Here is a 20,345-nt window from a genome sequence, read left to right on the forward strand (position 1 = left end):
ATCTCCATTAATTTAGAAGGACTGATTTTCAAGTGTGTATTGTTAGGATGCACGTTATGGGCTGTTGTTGCATCCACCCCCTTTCCAGGCACCTCGCTGCACGGGACTCAGCAGGGGCGTCACTGTTGATGCCTGTGCGTGCAGGGACAATGCGCTGCTGACTGTCTGTGCGGGGGGGGGGGCAGCCCCGAGAGCTCCTCGGCCTGCCAGAGAGCCCCACCCCGCGCTGACTCCACCGGCCCCGCGTCTCCCTTCCCGGCACCAGCCCTGCGCTGAGGGGGCTCATCTCCCCCCCTCCCAGCAGGGGCCGCTAGAGCGGAGACTCTTTTCTCCGCTGCCCGGAAGTGCGCGCGCTGCAAATCCGTCCGTTACCGGAAGTGTGTCCGAGCGAGCGAGGACTCTCTGCCCCTCCGGTCTGTCTGTGCACCAGAGAACATCTTCCCCCTCCTTAGCGCCGGAAGTGGACGAGTGTGCGGGTAATCCACACCCCCGCCCCCGCATCTCCCGGAAGCGAGCGCGGCTTTACGCCTTCCCCTGGTGCCGGTGCTGGCGGCCGGGGGCGATGGTGGGGCCGGCTCCCGGCGGGGGGAGCCCCCTGGAGAACGCGAACCCCCTGATTTATCGACGTTCGGGGGAGCGGCCCGTCACGGCGCGGGAAGAGGACGATGAGCTGCCCGACTCCATCGACGACCGGGAGATCTTCGATATCCTGCGCTGGGGAGGCCGGGGCGGCGGCGGCGGCTTTTGGGGGGGGTCAGGGGTGGGGGGGGGCAGACCGGAGGGCGCGGGGGAGAGTTCTCTTCACGCCCCATCATTTCGCAGCCCCTGGGCTGGGGCAGCCCCTGCCCGCCAGCTGTACATTTCTTCCCTGTGCGGGAAAACGTGGGATTTATTTTCTCTGGTTTGACTGCGCTGGTAAGCGCTGCGGTGCAAGCCCGCGGTAAGCGCCTAAGCCCGCACCTAGCAGGACTGGGCTCCGTTCCTGACACAGCCACCGCTGTGCGACGGTATCAGTGGACGTCTGTGTGGTCTGCGTGGTTCTTACACCGCCCTCACCACCACAGTCTCTGAGCCCCTTCCCCTAGTGCACTGTGACGTGACTGTCAGATCAGCGCCCTTCTCCCTCATCCCCTCTCCAGGGGGAAGGATTGTGCGTGTAGTGGGGTTGGGGTGTTTCTTTGTTCATGTAGGTGTGCAGGTCTGTCATACAGAACATTGCAAAGCGCCAGGCCCTTCTGTGACGCTACTTAAGGGCTCTGAATCCCAAACAGCTGGAGGAGCCTCCCATAAAGCAAACTCTGAAAGCTACACTAGTATACAAATAAATTAAACAGTTAATCTAATACTTTATTATAGCTCTGCAGAAAGTTGTAGGTCTCTTCTCACTTGAATAACAAAGGGATATCTGTAGAAAAGTGAGAAATCTAAAGGGTATGTGTGTGTGTGGGGGGGAATCATCATCCATTCACATGTCCCTTTCCATTGGTACTGGGTGCCAACTGGTACTGCTATTATTTGTTTACTGCTTTATTTTCCTCTACATTATACATCTTATTCGTTCAATTAATGACCCAGAACATCCCCTTACTTTGGAAGAGCTGAATGTTGTTGAACAAGTTAGAGTCAAAGTAAGTTACTTTAGTAACAAAATTATAATAGAGAGGATTTAACAAGTATTGATATACTAACCAAATTTTGTCTCATTATTGGCATGTTTGAACGCCAAATGCATAACTGTCTCAGGAAACATACATAGAAAATGCAATTTAGAGACATTTTAAAACTGGAGTAAAGAACTTCCAGTAAAGGTCTCATTCCTGCAAGGGTGGGATGCTGCCAGTGACTCAAATAGGCAAGGAAAAGTTGGGGCTTTAATTTTCAACAAAGTTAGATAACATCAATCTCTTAAAAAATACAAATAAATATTATTAAATTGCCATGGAGCATTTATTGGATTATTTTCTGTTTATAACATTTTGGTCAAATAATTATATCTGTTTTAGCAGTTATGTATATTGGGACAGATTCTGTCCTCAGTTATGTTTGTTATCCCTGACTGTAACCAGATTGCACAGGTATTACAGAACAGCATCTGGTTCATTGTCTACTTAGTTTATCAGACATTTCTGGTATGGAAGGCGAATGTTTAGAGCTGTCATTTGTATGGCAGGTAAAACACTGCATTTGAGAATAGCAGTACTGTAGATAAAATAAGCAGGGAAGGAGGAGGAGTTAAGGACTATTAATTAAGTTGAATTTCAAATAAAATTGCTAGTATTGACTTGTGTCCACATCAGTGAGTTTTCTAAATGGAAAATGTTTGTTTTTCAACAGGTGAATGATGCTGAAAGCACAGTAGTGGTGGAATTTACTCCTACAATTCCTCACTGCAGCATGGCAACATTAATTGGCCTATCAATAAAAGTAAAGTTGATCAGATCACTACCTGAAAGGTTTAAGGTGAGTAATAAAATCAGCCCCAAAGGAGAAGAGGGAAAGTGTTTTAAAGAGAGAAACCTATAGTGAAAAATAACTAGGGCTTTTCTTTACCTCATCCTGCTCTGGGACAAGGACATGCTTCATGAAACCAAAAAAAAAACCCCCACAATAAATTTGAAACAAGCACAGAATTAATAATCACTGCAGGCTCAAGGCAAATGGTGAATTGGATTTGTGTGAGAAATAACATTAACCACTTCAAAATTAACTGATGCCCTGTGGAAGAGATTCTCATTTTTACATATGGGGAACCTGACACTACAGAAAAAAGTTAAATGCTTTGCTCCAGTCCACAAGGGAAGTCTGTGGCAAAGGTAGGATTAGAATTCAGTAGTTTCTGACTAATAGTTATGGGCTCAGACCATTACACTATGCATCTGTACCAAAGAAAACTGATTCAGATAATGAAAAAAAAAATAGAAAGTGACTGGTCCAAGTCAAAATTCCTTTGTGTAGAAATGTTTTCATGTTTAATTATGAAACTGTTTATCTCCAAAATTCCAGAGTTTTGTTGGCTTGCCATAACGTTAAATCTCCTTTAAGGGATAGTGTTAACATGTTCTTTTAAAAAATTGATTAATATTTAAAAAACAGTCTGATAAAACATCCTTCAAATAGTATGTCCAGAATTTTGATAAATGCATTAAAAAAATTGTAAGGTTTTTTTTTCTGCTGTCCTGTTAAATGTCTATAATCTTTTCAGGAAGAGAGAAACTGACCATAAGAGTGGGAGGGAGAAAGTAGAGGGGACTCTGAGCTGTCAAGTGTACAAAGTAAACAGTTTTTTTACTCAGCAACTTCAGTATTGACCAAGGTGTTGCTTGTAACTGTGGGAGGTCCAGACTTTTCAGGCATGAGTTTGAAGCTGATAAAGACCCTTTACATTTATTTTTTGTGAGAGAATGCTACATTCTGCTTTCTGAACTGCTGCATACATTTTCCTTCTGTCTTTTTATAGCTTTTGTCCAACAACTTTATAAAGACTTCAAGAGTGAAGTCAAAGTAAACACTGACCTATTGTAGTTTAACAAGTTTTATAAATAATGATTACAAATACAGTAATTTATTTTTTAGGTGGATGTTCACATAACACCAGGAACCCATGCCTCCGAGCATGCAGGTGAGCTTTTCTTAAGTCCAAGAGGTGCTAATAATATTAAATAATTATAATATAATAATCTAATAAATATTAGAATTAAGAGATGGAATAGATCTGGCATCAAGTTCACTGACCTGTAAGTGCAGGATAGGGAGGGAATTTTAAGTCAGGGCAGACTTTAAACTCTTGGTTCCACACCCTTTACAGCAAACAGTTACCCTTACCAAAATCTACCACTAAATCCAACAACAATGGATAAGCATGGTAGCTGAATAAGTGCTGAAATACTGAGCAGTAAGATAGTAAGTTTAGGTCCTGATCCCCCAACTTGTTCCAGGCAGAGGGACCCCTGCTCTCACATGGGGCTCCAATAATATATTAGGGACTCTGGTTCCAGCCATCTGGAACAAGTTGCAGTGCTGTGCATTAAATCATTAATTTACACTGTACAGCACAATTCTGCGGCACACTTGGCAACTATAGAATTAAGAAAAACATGGGGCTTTGTCTGCCATTACAACAGTGTGGGAGGGAACCAATTTGTATGTAAAAATGTGTACTGACCAAGCTATTGTGGGATTCTTTTCACACAGTTAATAAACAACTTGCTGACAAAGAACGAGTAGCGGCTGCTTTGGAGAATTCACATTTGCTGGAAGTGGTGAACCAGTGTTTGTCTGCTCGATCATAATTGTTTGATGAAGAAATCTTTGTTTTTCTAATGTGTTAAGATAATTTTGTACATAATTTCTAATATGTAGTTGTATATGTTTCTGTGGGCAAAATAAAGCTACTAAAATTTATAATTTTTTAAAAAAAATGACTGCTCCACTATTACAAGAGTTAACGTGGAAATGGTGCATCCAAGATACCAATAAATTAAGATGACAATTTTATTTTGCCATCAGGGAATTTAACATTTATAATTTTATATTTTAATTCATCACCTGTAACAGTGCGACTTCTCCTTAGAGAGAAAGAACTCCCATCTTAAAATAAAGATTTGCTTTGACCAGTCATCACTATCCTAAACCAAAGACTGTTTCTATTTTGATCGTTTATACACACATTAAGCCAAGGAATAGTTTAATCTTTATATTCAGATCAGTTTATGCACACTTGTACTGGACTGTTAGTTTGCTTATATTCAACCTTAGAAGTTGAGATCTTAAAAAGTACATGTGCAAATTGAATCTTGAATTTAATTGTGTATATCACACAGCATATACACAAGTCTGCATGTACTTTTAAAAATCTGGCCAGTTTTGCTACGTTAATTCATGTGTCCTGTTCTGAGGAACCATCCAATATTTGGTATAAGGTATAATAAACATACTGGAATATGTTAGTCTGAATTCCTTTGCTTTTGTTGATAAATCAACCTCTAGTGGTATGCTTATATCATACCTAGCACAACAGGGCCCTGATCCTGACTAGGGCATGTAGGTTCAACCAGAATACAAATAATAGAAAAGATCTTTAGGACTGGCACTTCTGTGCCCAGTACTGCTCAGGAGGGGAATAAAGGTGGCTTACAGCTAGTTCCAGTTCTGCCTTGCTGCAACACTTCACTGTACTCCCCTGCAAATTTTGGCGGCTGAATCACAATGTTAATATTTTAAAATAATGTGTTAAGTTTCACCATAAAAATGTCAGCAAGGGGTAAGGCATCATAGTTGGCCAACTAATAGGAACACCTATCCCATGTTAGAAGGTTTGGGAAGATGGCATTTTCATTAAGAGTATTGTAGATGTTTTCTTTGGCAGTGAACATATATGGTGTATACCTATACAGTGACAGTAAACATATACAGTTAGAACCTCAGTTGTGAACTGACTGGTCAACCACACACCTCATTTGGAACCGGAATTACGCACAGGCAAAAAGGAAAAGAAAAGGCAAATACAGTACAGTGTAAACTACTAAAAAAAATAAAGGGAACGTTTAATTTTTTTTTTTTTACAAGATAAGGAAACTGTTTGTGCTTGTTTCATTTAAGTTAAGATGGTTAAAAGCAGCATTTTTCTTCTGCATAGTAAAGTTTCAAAGCTGTATTAAGTCAATGTTCAGCTGTAAACTTTTGAAAGAACAACCATAACATTTTATGCTGAGTTACAAACAACCTCCGTGCCCGAGATGTTCGTAACTCTGAGGTTCTCCTGTATAGCTTTCAGTCCAAAGCAGGTAAGCAACTGAGTTCAGAGTGTTTTTTTACTGCCACCTTAGAGTCAGAACTATTTTTAATGAAGGCAACTAGTTCATATAGCGACTGGAGAAGTTGAAAGCATTGGAAAATGTAGAAAGGGTAACAAATTGGCCTCCATTTGAAAATATAGATATGTATCCTATTCGCTATGCCATTCTACATTCAGACTTGGGCATGGTGTGTGTTCTCAAAGAGTGTTGTGCTAGTGACAGTTGTAAGGATGTTCCAGTGCTGTGGCTGGTATCTTCATGCAGATTGCTCATAGATCTTGCTTTATGAGTGCTGGTGAGTCTTCAGAATTCAAAACAGGAAACTGACAATTTTTAAATACAATTATACATAAAACTAGCTAGTGGCTGTGGAGCAATGTGGTGGATGTTTGTTTTCATTGTCCGTTATACCAGCTCTGTCTATGACACCTTTACCTCCAAATCAGTCCATGTGGGACCCATTTATTTGACATAAGTTTAATGGCACCTCAGGTTTTTGGTGGGGAGAAAAAAAACCCAGTCACAGCATAGATCTGTAACTACAGAAAGTTGTTCATGGGCCTGTTAGTTATAAGAAAAACCCAAGGGAAACCTTGAATATTTAAGTAGCACCTGTTATTTCTGCATGTTAAATACGCACCATAGAGCTAGGCATGAATGAGAGAGTGCAATGAGAACAAATGGGCAATCCAATGTGAGCTGCTGTATTTCCAGAATTAGTCACAACATCATTGCCACATGTGTCTATTTCAGCTCCTCTTGCCAGGTGATAAAATATGAGGGAATAGAAAATAAAAATAAGACACTTACTAGGGAGGGTCTTAACTTTGAAAGGTTTACTTTTCCTGGGCTGGGTGATGCAAATATAGTCTTATTCCATTGGTATTATCTAACATTGAGATTGCTTTAAATGGCTTTAAGAAGCCTCTTTGTTTATAAAAACTACAAAAAAATCTGTATTGCATAAACATATGTGCTTTGGTCACAGGAACACATCAATGTTGGTAATTCCATAGTAACAAACCAGTGTCCCAACCTAGTGATGGGGGAACTCTGCTGCTGGGTTTTCAGTCTTTCACGAAACTGGGGCTGATTGCTTGAGATCATTAAAGATCCTCCTGGGGAATATTTCACAAGAATGAAGGGTGCTAGTGCCAGTCACCTGACCAGATTCCATCTTCAGTAATTAAGTTTTGCTTCTCTAAAACAATCCCTGAGTCCTTGTTGGATAGGGTATGTGCTTCCTGTCCCTCCTAACCTGTGTGTAGCCTAGTTATACCTTTCAATACATGTGCGTGGCTTCTATTTCTTTTGCTAAGAGTCACAAGGTAAGAATTTGGCTCTTTAATTGATGATGCATTTTAACCCAAATGCTGCTCTGTGGGAATCTGTATTTACACACACATGTCTAGTATGCATGTGTATATATTCACCACATATGCAGTGATGATATCTCTGTTGTAAAAGAGTTTACTATGACTACCACACTTAGATTCATGGGCAGAAGACATCTCCATGGGACTTACTCTAACATTCCAAGCCCCCTGAACAGATTCAGAGAGACATCATTTTAAAAAAAAAAGCATCCCAGAGATAAGATTCCTCTTCTGCCCCCCACAGCTACACCTAGTCAAGCTCAGGACAAGCAAGATTTATTATGGGTGTGTGAGAGTTTTCCTGTACATAAAAATGGCACTTCTTTAAAGTCTAATATCTTGCTGGAGTTTTACACCATTTGTAAGAGGTTCCCCCCGCCCCCCAAAAACAACAACAAAAACAATATTGCAGAGCTTCCTCTGAGCCTGGTACAGTTGGACTGATGGTAATTAAGGCATTATATATATATATATACATACACCCACCCACCCACCCCTATAATATGTAATGCTTCAAATGTCTTCCTGAGATGAGATATTATATAAGTACATAAGTTACAATTATAACAACTCTTCAGGCTCGTAAAATTACCATGACTAGACCTGTGCAAACTACAACTAACCAAATAAGAGGCAGCTTCAATGCTTGGGAGAGTTTCCACCTTTCCAGAAAAGCTGAGGATACCTTGTGTCTTCTGGTGCAGAGAGACAATATCTCAGCAAGATGCGGCTCTTTCCTGCATCTGTAGGCAGAGACAGTACCATAAGGGTTAACAAACTGCAATTTAATGCTATTACATGAAAACAGGAAATCAACCTCCTTCAGGCAGCTCTAAGTGACTGGAGGACAGTTTTGTGGCACAGCCAAAGATCAGAGGAGTGCAAAGGCTACTTCCCCACCCCTTTTCTGAGCTTGCCTACATGACCATGTCTAGTCTGACATTGTGTGCTTTGAAAACAGACTTTGTCATTTTTTTTGACACTGTAAACTAACTGCCTCCCCCAGCTGCACTCAGAGTACTCTACTTTTTCAGCAGTTGTCTTTCTGCTGTGACTGAAGTGTAGATAACCAAGTGCAATAGCAGTACAATCCTGTACTTGGTCTGCAGAGATGGAGAGCAGGTGAAACAGTAAACTAGTTGCATCTATGCCATTCTATGACAGACCTGCGGGTGGCTATCTTAAAACAGAAAAACTTCAAAAACAGACTCCAACGAGAGACTGCTGAGCTGGAATTGATATGCAAACTAGACACAATCAACTCAGGGTTAAATAGGGACTGGGAATGGCTGAGCCATTACAAACATTGAATCTATCTCCCCTTGTAAGTATTCTCACACTTGCTTCTTATCAAACTGTCTGTACTTGGCTATCTTGATTATCACTTCAAAAGTTTTTTTTCTCTTACTTAATTGGCCTCTCAGAGTTGATAAGACAACTCCCACCTGTTCATGCTCTCTGTATGTGTGTATATATATCTCCTCAATATATGTTTCACTCTATATGCATCCGAAGAAGTGGGTTGTAGCCCACGAAAGCTTATGCTCTAATAAATTTGTTAGTCTCTAAGGTGCCACAAGTACTCCTGTTCTTTTTGCGGATACAGACTAACATGGCCGCTACTCTGAAATCTATGGGAGCTGCATCTATGCTGTGCTTCCTGAAAGAATGCAGACACAGGTGATAATGGTGCGTATATAATACATGCATGGTGACTTTTACTACTCTCACCGTTGTCTTCCCAAGCCAACCACAACTTGGCTTATTGGCATCTCTTGTGGTGCTATGTCTGAATTAGACTGTAAACTCTAAAGGGCAGGGACTTGTCATTTAACAAATGGCTGTGAAGCACCTATGGGACCCATGGCGCTGCAGAAGTTACTAGCATAATGGTAATGATGTATTTGTGCAACAGGCTTAAAGAATGGAAGAGCCTTTGCAATTTGTGGTCTGAGTTCATAATGGCTGAGCTCCCAGCAGTCCTTTGTAAAATCCATCTTTCAGCTATATCCAGCCGTGGCTGGCTGTAGCTGTAGAGGTGGGGAAGAGAACCACTGTAGGCATAGGGAAGCTGCAAGAAACAATCAAAGGGACCAAAAGGAAACTTAAGAAGGCACCAGATAGAGCCAAGGCTTGGCATATCAGAGAGACCCAGATGGCAGGAGAGAGCCAACCAGAGCTCCTGGAGTGTGCAGATGGAGCAGAGAGACTGGAGAATGCAGTGCTGGACCTCTTGGAGGAGCTCTGACAACACTGCCAATTATTAACACCAATAACAGCCTCAGCACAGCCATGTCTCCCCCTTTCCTGTGCTCTCTTTTGCCACTGCCATTCAGTAAGGGTGTGTGAGCTGTCTGAGTGGCTATAAAGGAACTGCCCATTAAACCGAACTCAAACCTCAAGGTTCAGACTCAAGGGAAAACATTTCCAGGCCAGGATGTTCAAGTGAATACAGACTTGACACCATGTATTATTGTTCCACTGCTAGCTTATATAGGCAGGTTATAGAGGTCTCATTGCCAAAAAGTCTCCAAAATGCTGCTTCATAGTGGGTATATAACTGAACCCATTTTACATTTTAAACCCAATTTTTGAAACAGCCCCTAACATTCCCCAAAATAAATGAATCACCCTGAAATTTCACAGCCCACATCTTAGCCCAGGGTAGAATTCTTCTGGGAAGTTTGTAACAGATCAGAAAAGGAATTTAAGAATTATGTTGTTTACATATGTCCCTGTCATTGACATTATTAAAGCAATCTAACTGTTTTGGTTCATCACACTTCCCTAGCCTGCAGCCTCCAAACATGTAGTGTTTTGCTGGTCTTACTGAAGAGAAGTGCCTGTCAGACAGAGACAGCATGTGAGGGGTTTTTTGGAAGGGAGCATAAAGCTTGTGGGGGAATTACAAGTATGTAAAAGAGTTTGTGAGGTGTGCTCATACCGTATGTTAGAGCAGGCAGGGTAACATATCTGATGGGCCAGCAGCATGGATATAAAGAGAAGGAAATTCTACTTTGCCTTACTCTTATTTAATTACTGTGATCACCCAGTGGTGCATGAAGGTCACTCTTGTGCAGCCCATGATCAGATAATGCAGTTTTCCTATCGACATTCTGTAGGACTCCATTTTCCCAGCAGTTTAGGCTTTAGTGCAGGGAAGGGCAAACTACAGCCCGCGGGCCGGACCCAGCCCATCAGGGCTTTCAATCCAGCCCGCGGGATTGTCACCCCCGTGGTGCAGCGGGGCTAAGGCAGGCTCCCTACCTGCCTTGGCCCCGCGCCACTCCCAAAAGCGGCCAGCACCACGTCCCTGCGGCCCCTGGGGGAGGGAGGGCAGAGGGCTCTGTGCGCTGCCCTCGCCTGCAGGCACCGCCCCCTGCAGCTCCCATTATCTGGGAATGGAGAACCACAGCCAATGGGAGCTTCGGGGGTGGTACCCGCAGGCGAGGACAGTGCACAGAGCCCTCTTCCCTCTCTCCCCCAGGGGCCGCCGGGATGTGGTGCCAGCCGCCTGCCCCACCCCACTCCAGGAGCCACTGCTGGACATGCTGGCCACTTCTGGGAGCGGTGCGGGGCCAGGGCAGGCAGGGAGCCTGCCTTAGGCCTGCTGCACGCTGCTGCCACCCCGGAGCCGCTCGAGGTAAGTGGCGCCAGGCCAGAGCCCGCACCCCGAACCCCTCCTGTACACCGCATCCCAACCCCCTTCCCTGAGCCCCCTCCTGCATCCAAACCCCTTGCCCTGAGCCCCTTCCTGCACACCGCAGTCCCTCCTGCACCCCTGCCCCAGCCCAACATTCATAGCCCTGCATACAATTTCCCCACCCAGATGTGGCCCGAGGGCCAAAGAGTTTGCCCACCCCTGCTTTAGTGGATTCTTGAAGAATCACAAATGATGGCTGTTCAGTTACACTTGCCCTGGGGAATAAAGAGCCCAGAGGCAACAGGGTGGGCTGCTCTTTACCTGCACAGGCGTGTGTGCTAAGCAGGTCACACAGTCAGCAGCCAGAGCTAGTGTCTGGTTTGCTTGTGAACATTCCAATGTATCCACTATAGTTCTGATCCCTATGGCAGGGGTATTAGCTGGTTCATTGTTTGGAATGATTTCACACAGAACAACAGCCTGCAAGGACACGTCACGTGGAAGGATGACAATCAGTAAAACTCCACTCACAATGAAACCAAGACACTTCCCTAGGTCAGAAATGATGTAAACCGCATAGCAGATCTCATTACAGGCCAGATTAGGGCCAACACAATGGTGGACAGGTGGGCACTAGTCTGGTAGGCAGGTCAAGATGGGGCAGAGCTGGCTGGCTGGCTGCCAAGAGGAGCATATGCTACAACTTTATAGAGCGAATTGTCTCCCCTTGCTCTACCTGGGGGCTGTGGCTCCATAGTGCCCCCTATTTATGACTGAGCTTAAAATGTAGCCGGCAAAAGGGGAAGGAGGAGAATTAGTTTGTGCCTTTGTTTTTGTTTATGGCATATCAATAAATAATAATACAGTACTTATACTACTTATACTATAGCACTTTTCATTCACAGATCTCATAGATAAAGACAGGCTAAAAGAGTTAAAGTAGATTTAGACCGGGGTTCTCAGACTTTTGTACTGGTGACCTCTTTCACATACCAAGCCTCTGAGTGCGGCCCCCCCTTATACATTAAAACACTCTTTTATATATTTAACACCATTATAAATGCTGGAGGCAAAGCGGGCTTTGGGGTGGAGGCTGACAGCTCACAACCCCCCATGTAATAACCGCGTGCCCTCCTGAGGGGTCCCAACCCCCGGTTTGAGAACCCCTGATTTAGACAAATCTAAACAAAAATGGAGCTTTAACATCATTAGGGGAGCTGACAATCTCCCTGCAGAGTAATGGATGGATCTCATCTCCAGCTGGGGCCACGGGTCACAGGAGTCATACAGACTAGATGGGTGTGTGATATAACCCCTGTGGCAGCGAGGTACAATAGCCACTCCCAGCACAGTACTCTTAGAACCCGCTCCACACGGAAGTCATCTTAGTCACATGAGAAGTTCCACTGAATTTACTCCTGTGCTTAAATGTTTGCAGGATCAGGTCCTTATACAGAAATCAAAGTTTTCACTGAAAAGTCACATGTGGCGATTATGGAGGCCACTTCACTGTTTCCTGCTACATTTTACTTTTTATTAACCCTGGCCTATTTTCACTTTGTTTTAATGCCGGGGAGTAATGTCCTTTCCCTGGGGTCATTTACTGGGAAACAGCGCATGTGTTCCCTGAATCTCTTTGCTGGAGTACAGAAATGGTTGAAATGATGCTATCTGACTGCCCCTGTTCAAGCAGTCACTTGCTGATGATTAACATTATTGAAAGTAAATCATAGAATCATAGAAGATTAGGGTTGGAAGAGACGTCAGGAAGTCATCTAGTCCAACTCCCTGCTCAAAGCAGGACCAACCCCAATTAAATCATCCCTGCCAGGGCTTTGTCAAGCCAGGCCTTAAAAACCTGTAAGGAAGGAGATTCCACCACCTCCCTAGGTAACCCGTTCCAGTGCTTCACCACCCTCCAAGTGAAATAGTTTTTCCTAATATCCAACCTAGATCTCCCCCACTGCAACTTAAGACCATTGCTTCTTGTTCTGTCATCTGCCACCACTGAGAACAGCCTAGCCCCATCCCCTGTGGAACCCCCTTTAGATAGTTGAAGGCTACCAAATCCCCCCGCACTCTTCTCTTCTGCAGAATAAATAAGCCCAGTTCCCTCAGCCTCTCCTCATAAGTCATGTGCCCCAGCCTCCTAATCATTTTTGTTGCCCTCCGCTGGACTCTCTCCAATTTGTCCACATCCTTTCTGTAGTGGGGGGGCCCAAAACTGGACGCAATACTTCAGATGTGTCTTCAACAGTGCCAAATAGAGGGGAATAATCACTTCCCTCAATCTGCTAGCAATGCTCCTACTAATGCTGCCCTATATGCCGTTAGCCTTCTTGGCAACAGGGGCACACTGTTCACTCATATCCAGCTTCTCGTCCCCAGGTTCTTTTCTGCAGAACTGCTGCTTAGCCAGTTGGTCCCCAGCCTGTAGCAGGGCATGGGATTCTTCTATCCTACATGCAGGACTCTGCACTTGTCCTTGTTGAACCTCAGGTTTCTTTTGGTCCAATCCTCCAATTTGTTTAGATCACTCTGGACCCTATCCCTATCCTCCAGCATATCTAACCTCTCCCCCCAGTTTAGTCATCCGTGAACTAGCTGAGGGTGCAATCCATCCCATCATCCAGATCATTAATGAAGATGTTGAACAAAAACAGTCCCAGGACCGACCCTTGGGGCACTCCGCTTGATACGAGCTGCCAACTAGACATCGAGCCATTGATCATTACCCATTGAGCCCAACAATCTAGCCAGCTTTCTATCCACCTTATAGTCCATTCATCCAATCCATACTTTTTTAACTTGCTGCCAAAAGTACTGTGGGAGACCGTATCAAAAGCTTTGCTAAAGTCAAGGTATATCACGTCCACCGCTTTCCCCATATCCACAGAGCCAGTTATCTCATCATAGAAGGCAATCAGGTTGGTCAGGCATGATTTGCCCATGGTGAATCCATGTTGACTGTTCCTGATCACCTTTCTCTGCTCCAAGTGCTTCAAAATGGATTCCTTGATGACCTGCTCCATGATTTTCCCAGAGACTGAGGTTAGGCTGACTGGTCTGTAGTTCCCCAGGTTCTCCTTCTTCCCTTTTTTAAAGATGGGCACTATATTTGCCTTTTTCCAATGGTCCGGGGCCTCCCCCGATTGCCTCAAGTTTTCAAAGATAACGGCCAAAGCTCTGCAATCACATCAGCCAACTCCCTCAGCACCCTCGGATGCATTGCATCTGGCACCATGGACTTGTGTATGTCCAGCAAATGTTGCTAAGGTGCCAGGAGATGCTTCTCTCCCTCAGTGGGCTATAACAGGGGAAGGATGTATGTACATTGGAAGTCTGTATTCCAGTAAAGTAGCTCCAGATTTTCATTTTTGGCCGAACACAGTAGTAAAAACAAGTCATTTATGTATTCCAACCCAAAACCATGACAAAACCCTGAGTTATGAGCCAGCTCATACATACAACTGAAAAGTGCTCAGAGTGTCTCTGAAATTAATTCTCTTTATCTGTGCTTGTATTAAAATAAATCCCTTACACAATTTTAAATAAACTGGGTGAAATCCTGGCTCGACTGAAGTCAATAAGAGTTTTGCCATTAGCATCAGTTGGGCCAAGGATTTCACCCACAGCCTTCTTTTAATGTCTTCTTTATTTATAAAACAAAGGAAAACAGAAATACAAGGATTAGCTGAAGATTGATGTTTTAACACTGCCAGAAAGACTCTGGTAAAACAGAGTTGTGCATTATGAAATCGGAGTACATATAATGTACTTGGGAGCGTGGGGGAGAGCTGCTATATAAGGTATGTTAAAGGGAAAGGGACAGAGATGTGAAAGAACAGGTGGAAAGAAAGACTTGGAGAGTTCAATAGTGCCTCCCATATAGGGTGACCATATTTCCCAAAGTGAAAAACAGGTCACCATGTGGGTCTGGCTTCGCTGCCTCCCTCGCCGGCCCAAGCCTTCTTCACCCCCTCCCCTCACAGGGCTAGCCAAAGCCCCTCCCAAACCCCCTGTTTGGGGCTGGCTGGAGCTGCCTGGCATCGCCACTCACTCCGCTTCCTAGGGCTGGGGCTGACAGCCCGAGCCCTGCTGCCCACCCAGCGCCTGGTGTCACTGCTCCCCCTCCCGAATGTTCCTCCATGACCCCCTGGGGGGGCACACCCCACTTTTTTGGCAAACGTGGGAATTTGTCCTGTTTGCTCTTGCCAACTAATGATCTCCCACACCCCAGCCCCTGTTTGGAACCCCCTCCTGCACCTTAACTCCCTCCCAGAGCTCACCCCTCAACCCTCTGCCCCAGGCCTAATCCCCCTCCCGCACCCAAACTCCCTCCTGGAGCCCACACCCCACAACCCCTCCCGCACCCCAACCCCCTGCCCCAGGCCTAAACCCCCTCCTGCACCCAAACTCCCTCCTGGAGCCCGCACCCCCCCCCTGCCCCAGCTCTGAGCCCCCTCCTGTACCCCAAATCCCTCATCCCCAACCCCACCCTAGAGCCCACACCCCCAGCTGGAGTCCACACCCCCTCTACGGTTGCCAACCCTCCAGGATTGTCCTGGAGTCTCCAGGAATTACAGATTAATCTTTAAATAGAGATTATGTCATGTGATGAAACCTTCAGGAATACTGCCAACCAAAACTGGCAACCCTCACCCCCTCCCGCACTCCAACCTCCTGCCCCAGTCCAGAGCCCCCTACCACATCCTGAACCCCTGATTTCTGGCCCCACCCCGGAGTCCGCACGCCCAGCTGGAGTCCTCACGCCCTCCCGCACCCAATCCCCCTGCCCCAGACCGGTGAAAGTGAGTGAGGATGGGGTACAGCGAGTGACAGAGGCAGGGGGGGATGGAGTGAGCAGGGGCGGGGCCTCAGAGAAGGGGCAGGACAGGGGTGGGGCCTCAGAGAAGGGGCAGGACAGGGGCAGGACAAGGGTGTTAGGTTTTGTGCGATTAGAAAGTGGCAACCCTATATGGTCACGTGAACTAGACCAGCATATTGCGTAAGGGTCCTGAGATTGTAGTAAACTACTGGATACAGGCATTTAAAAGGAGTCAGTCATCCCTTTAAAAACAACGTATGATACTTACGCCAGTAATTTTTTTTTCTAGAAGCAGACCAACTAGTCACTAATTTTTCAGACAAATGAAATAGTTGATGTACTGTTTATCAAATGGAAGCTAAAAGGCTGAAAGCAGTATGGAAACAAGCTACTAATCTGCCAAAATAGATTCCCCTCAGTGACTACAGGTTTCTACACAAACTTCAAAATGGATACTATTAAATGAAAGAGTTTTTCACCATTGCATTACTCATTCATTAGCATTCAGTAAGCACCTGCTCCTAGAAACTGGAACATGAACATGTTCACTTGCATTTTAGTAATAGGTACATGGAAGTCTTGTAAAGAGAGGGGATGGTCTAAAGTAGTGCACTGGCAGGAAGGACAACTTGGGTTCTATTCCCAGCTCTGTCTCCAAATGGGAGAGGTCTGGAAATTATGTTTAACAACTTCCCTGGTGGCGTTGGCTGCATACTACATGGTGGTAGCTGGTCCTTTTTTTTTTTTTTCTTGGGGTGTTGGCACCTATATGGTGACACCTGGCACAGGCAGCAGCTCTGGAGATGCCCTTTGCCTCACTTGCCTGGTCACTTAGTCAGCAGTACGTGGTTAAAGTGTTTGTTTTTGTATTAGTTAAACAGAAGGGGAGCTTTCAGGAAAGGGAACATGCTGGAGGCTATCAATGAACCGTGGTTGAGCACCACCCTTTGGAGCTTTGTGGAGGGGAAATCCTGTATTGCTTTGGATCTGGTGTATTTCTTTGACCAACGTGGATGTTGTATTAGTGATGACAGTTCCAAGAATGAATCCACAGTAAGGACAAACCACTAGCTAATCCGGAGTTACCTTGTCATCGTGTTTGTTTGCAGTTGAACTCAGTCTAGGCCATTATTCAGAGGGCTTTATCTAGGACCACAGCACCCACACTATAGGCTGCCTCACTTGGATTGATTCTGATTGAGAATATATCGGCAACGGCAGCAGGAATGTGAGTCTCAAAAAACAAAGGTGGGAGGAGAGGAGGTTGAACACAGATTCAGCTTTATAAATAATTTGCACCAAACTTTGTGTTTTTGAAAGTATTTTAGTCTCTATAATGCTTCATAATAGAGTATGCCCTGTCAGAAAATATCCCTCTTTCTACCAGGCACATGGGATACAAAGAGGCTCAAACTCACACAGAGCACCGGAAATCTTTTTCTGCTTGGACATTGTATAGAGCAAGGTGGAAAAGACGAAGTTCATAGGCTTTGTGCCAGGATTTCCGTGGGGGTTAGAGAATGGAATTCATTCTTCCAAACCTGCAGGGCATCAATACAAGACACCCACGGGCACTATTCTAACCTAGACATTGGAATAGCTGCTGTAGCCAATACGCACACTAAGGTGGGTTTGAGCCACTGGATCTGCACCGTTATGGTTTGAGTATCTCTGCTCCTGGGAAGCCCTCAGTTCCCCCACTTTTTACTCACTGGCATATCCTGGGCCAGCACACAGAGTTCTGCTCCATGGGAGTATGGAGTCATCTGTGTAGCCACTCGGACCACGTCCTTGCCTTCCAGCACAGTCTCATCTTGGGATTCTGAGAGCCCCGTGAGTGGAGAATAAAAGGTTTGGGCTAGCTTTGTATCTAGAGACACAGTTAAACACTATCCAGGGGAAATGTGTTAAACTTAACTTTACATACTGATGGATGACACTTTTCCTGTTCATTTCTCATATCCCTGGGTGTTGTAACATGTATCCCACACACACTTGGAACTGTCTGTAAAAAGAATGTTTTGTTATTTTGGTCTTTTGCCTGTGCTTGAGATTAATGTGTTTACATCCATGGAGCAGTTTGATAAATATCTCCTTCTGGAACCTCATTTTATAAACTACATTTTTTGCAATGGTTTTATAGTTATTGCAAATGTTTCCCATTAGTCTGTCAAACAGGCTGCTATGCCACTTCTCCCCTTCCTAACAAAATATAGTTTGAAATAAACAGAGAGGGTGAGCGAGTGATGGTTTATGTTTGTTTCCTCATCTGAAAGGGAGACTTTTATATTACAAAGCAAAAGCAAACTCTCCCTGGGGAAGGTGAATGCCATCCTGTGTACTTTATTCAAGTAAGTCCTAGTGAAATTGATGCAGCTATTTGTGCATTTAAGTCCACTCAAGTGTTGTGGCAAACCCATTACCAGTAAGGTAATTTTATGATACTGCTTGTTTCCTAGCTGCCCAAGAAGCTAAAGACATGCCAAGATTTCACATGGCACAACTACCAACACCAGGTCACACAGAGCGAAGAGCTCAGCTTGTGTTTTACACCATATTTTCTCTCTGGGAAAGCAGCAACCTTACAAGATGCTCCACTCCATTTGCGGAGGAAATGGCATTTCTCACATCACAAGGACCTTGCAAAAGTACACTAAGGACTTCTATTCCTATTTGGTGAACTTCCAAGACAGAGAGCCCCAAAACTCAACCAGCATGTTCCCTCTTACAACACAATGAGGAGCAGTGTCGTTTTTATGGGAACCCTTTCCTCACCACACTTTCAATGCTCTAGACCAGGGGTCAGCAACGTTTGGCATGCGGCTCGCCAGGGTAAGCACCCTAGCGGGCCGGGGCCAGTTTATTTACCTGCTGACGCGGCAGGTTCGGCCGATCGCGGCCCCCACTCACCACGGTTCGCCGTCCCAGGCCAATGGGGGTGGCAGGAAGCGGCGCGGATGAGGGATGTGCTGGTCGCGGCTTCCCGTCGCCTCCATTGGCTTGGGACGGCGAACCGCAGCCAGTGGGGGCCGCGATCGGCTGAACCTGCCGCATCAGCAGGTAAATAAACTGGCCTGGCCCACTAGGGTGCTTACCCTGGCGAGCTGCATGCCAAACGTTGCCAACCCCTGCTCTAGACAACTGACACATGATGATGTCCTTTTATACTTAAGCTCTTCAGGGCAGGGACTGTGCCTTTCATGTGTTTGGAAACCACCTTGTACATCATGAGTGCTACTGGAAACAAATAAATAATAATTCTGAGTTAGAGTGAAAGAATATAGTGCTGTATATCAGGATAAGAAAAATCCACTCGGTGCATATATGATCCTTTCCTGGGGGGGGGGTGCCATCAACTTCTCCAGAATCTAAGGTGAGCTTTTTTTTCTTTTTTTAAATTAAGTGTCTAGCCCTTTTGGTTGAGAAGATACACTCATGGCAAGTCTACAGTACATCGGTGCAGCTGTGCCATTGTAGCACATCTAGTGAAGACGCGCTATGCTGACGGGAGAGCGCTCTCCTGTCGGCATAATAACTCCACCTTGGCGAGAAGCGTAAGGTGTGTTGGTGGGAAAGCGTGTCAATCTGTTCATGCAAGTTCTCTCCTTCCATGTGGTTTCTCCCCTGGAGTGGCTAATTCTTTAACATTTGAAAAAATAAAATGAACACAAAAGACAGGGGCCCGATTCTGATTTCATTCTTGATTTGAACTGATGTGATTTAGATGAGGCTCAGGCTCTAGAAGTTCCCCTGATCCCACACATTACACAGTAATACATGTTAACGTTTTTAGAAGGTCTCTTTCTATAAGTATATAATATATAACTAAACTATTGTTATATATAAAGTAAATAAGGTTTTTAAAATGTTTAAGAAGCTTCATTTAAAATTAAATTAAAATGCAGAGCCCCCCCGGACCGGTGGCCAGGATCCGGGCAGTGTGAGTGCCACTGAAAATCAGCTCACGTGCCATAGGTTGCCTACCCCTGCATTACACCTTACATTGCACAATGCCTTAATGACCATTAATAGACATGTTACATGCTCCTTAAACCTCTGCTAAAAGCTTTAGTTAAAAAAAAAATCCTGCTATTTTCCTTTAATCTTTTGTTCTTGTTTAATAGAGACTTTTATTTCCAAATACTTAAAAACATGAATAGGACAAAGGGAACTTAAATAGTAAGAAGTGAATTATTTCTAGTTAAGTATAAAATCATTTCCAGGAAGCACCTGAGAGAAAAATTTGAGCAATTAACAGTAATAGCAAAAAAACTAGTAACCTGGGAATTGTCATACTGGATCAGACTGAGGTCCTTATAGTTCAGTGTCCTGACTCCAACAGCGTCAGAGGAAGGTGCAAAAATCTCTGCAGCAGGCAGTTATAGAATAGCTAGCTCATGGAATAACTTCCGAGCCCCATTAGTCACAGGTGATCTTATGCCCTGAAGCATGAGTGTGACAACACACAAGACTTAGGACTCGTAACTGATTTTGCTAATTACCGTATTTACCTTTGTTAACTTCACCTGCGAAGAACTTTTACTGCCCGAAGTGGTGACTTTGCCACATGGATCTAAGGAACAGCCCCGTTCCCAGTGATCAAAGCATCCTGGGTGCACTGATGGTTTGCTACCACACCGGTCACAGCTTCATTCCATGCCACCATCAGGCTCTTTGAGTGACATTCCTTAGCCAGTCTCACG

General features: G+C 44.8%; 1 protein-coding gene across 1 annotated transcript; it reads left to right on the forward strand.

The window, feature by feature from the left end:
- Nucleotides 1-486: 486 nt before the first annotated feature.
- Nucleotides 487-4,401, forward strand: CIAO2B (cytosolic iron-sulfur assembly component 2B). Its single transcript, XM_024195855.2, has 5 exons — nucleotides 487-704; nucleotides 1,549-1,628; nucleotides 2,335-2,460; nucleotides 3,574-3,619; nucleotides 4,192-4,401. The coding sequence occupies exons 1-5, from the start codon at nucleotides 563-565 to the stop codon at nucleotides 4,287-4,289; spliced, it is 492 nt and encodes a 163-aa protein (XP_024051623.1). The 5' UTR covers nucleotides 487-562; the 3' UTR covers nucleotides 4,290-4,401.
- The last annotated feature ends 15,944 nt before the right edge of the window (nucleotides 4,402-20,345 follow it).

This window comes from Terrapene carolina, unplaced genomic scaffold, assembly GCF_002925995.2.
Source record: "Terrapene carolina triunguis isolate 2854851 unplaced genomic scaffold, T_m_triunguis-2.0 Scaffold130, whole genome shotgun sequence".
NCBI classification, from domain to species: domain Eukaryota; kingdom Metazoa; phylum Chordata; order Testudines; family Emydidae; genus Terrapene; species Terrapene triunguis.

Bases quoted from the DNA above. Each gene is read 5' to 3' on its own strand.
- CIAO2B (XM_024195855.2), top strand. From the start codon at position 563: ATGGTGGGGCCGGCTCCCGGCGGGGGGAGCCCCCTGGAGAACGCGAAC. The intron at 705-1,548 runs ATATCCTGCGCT...TCTACATTATAC, and splicing joins CGACGACCGGGAGATCTTCG to ATCTTATTCGTTCAATTAAT. The intron at 1,629-2,334 runs GTAAGTTACTTT...GTTTTTCAACAG, and splicing joins TTGAACAAGTTAGAGTCAAA to GTGAATGATGCTGAAAGCAC.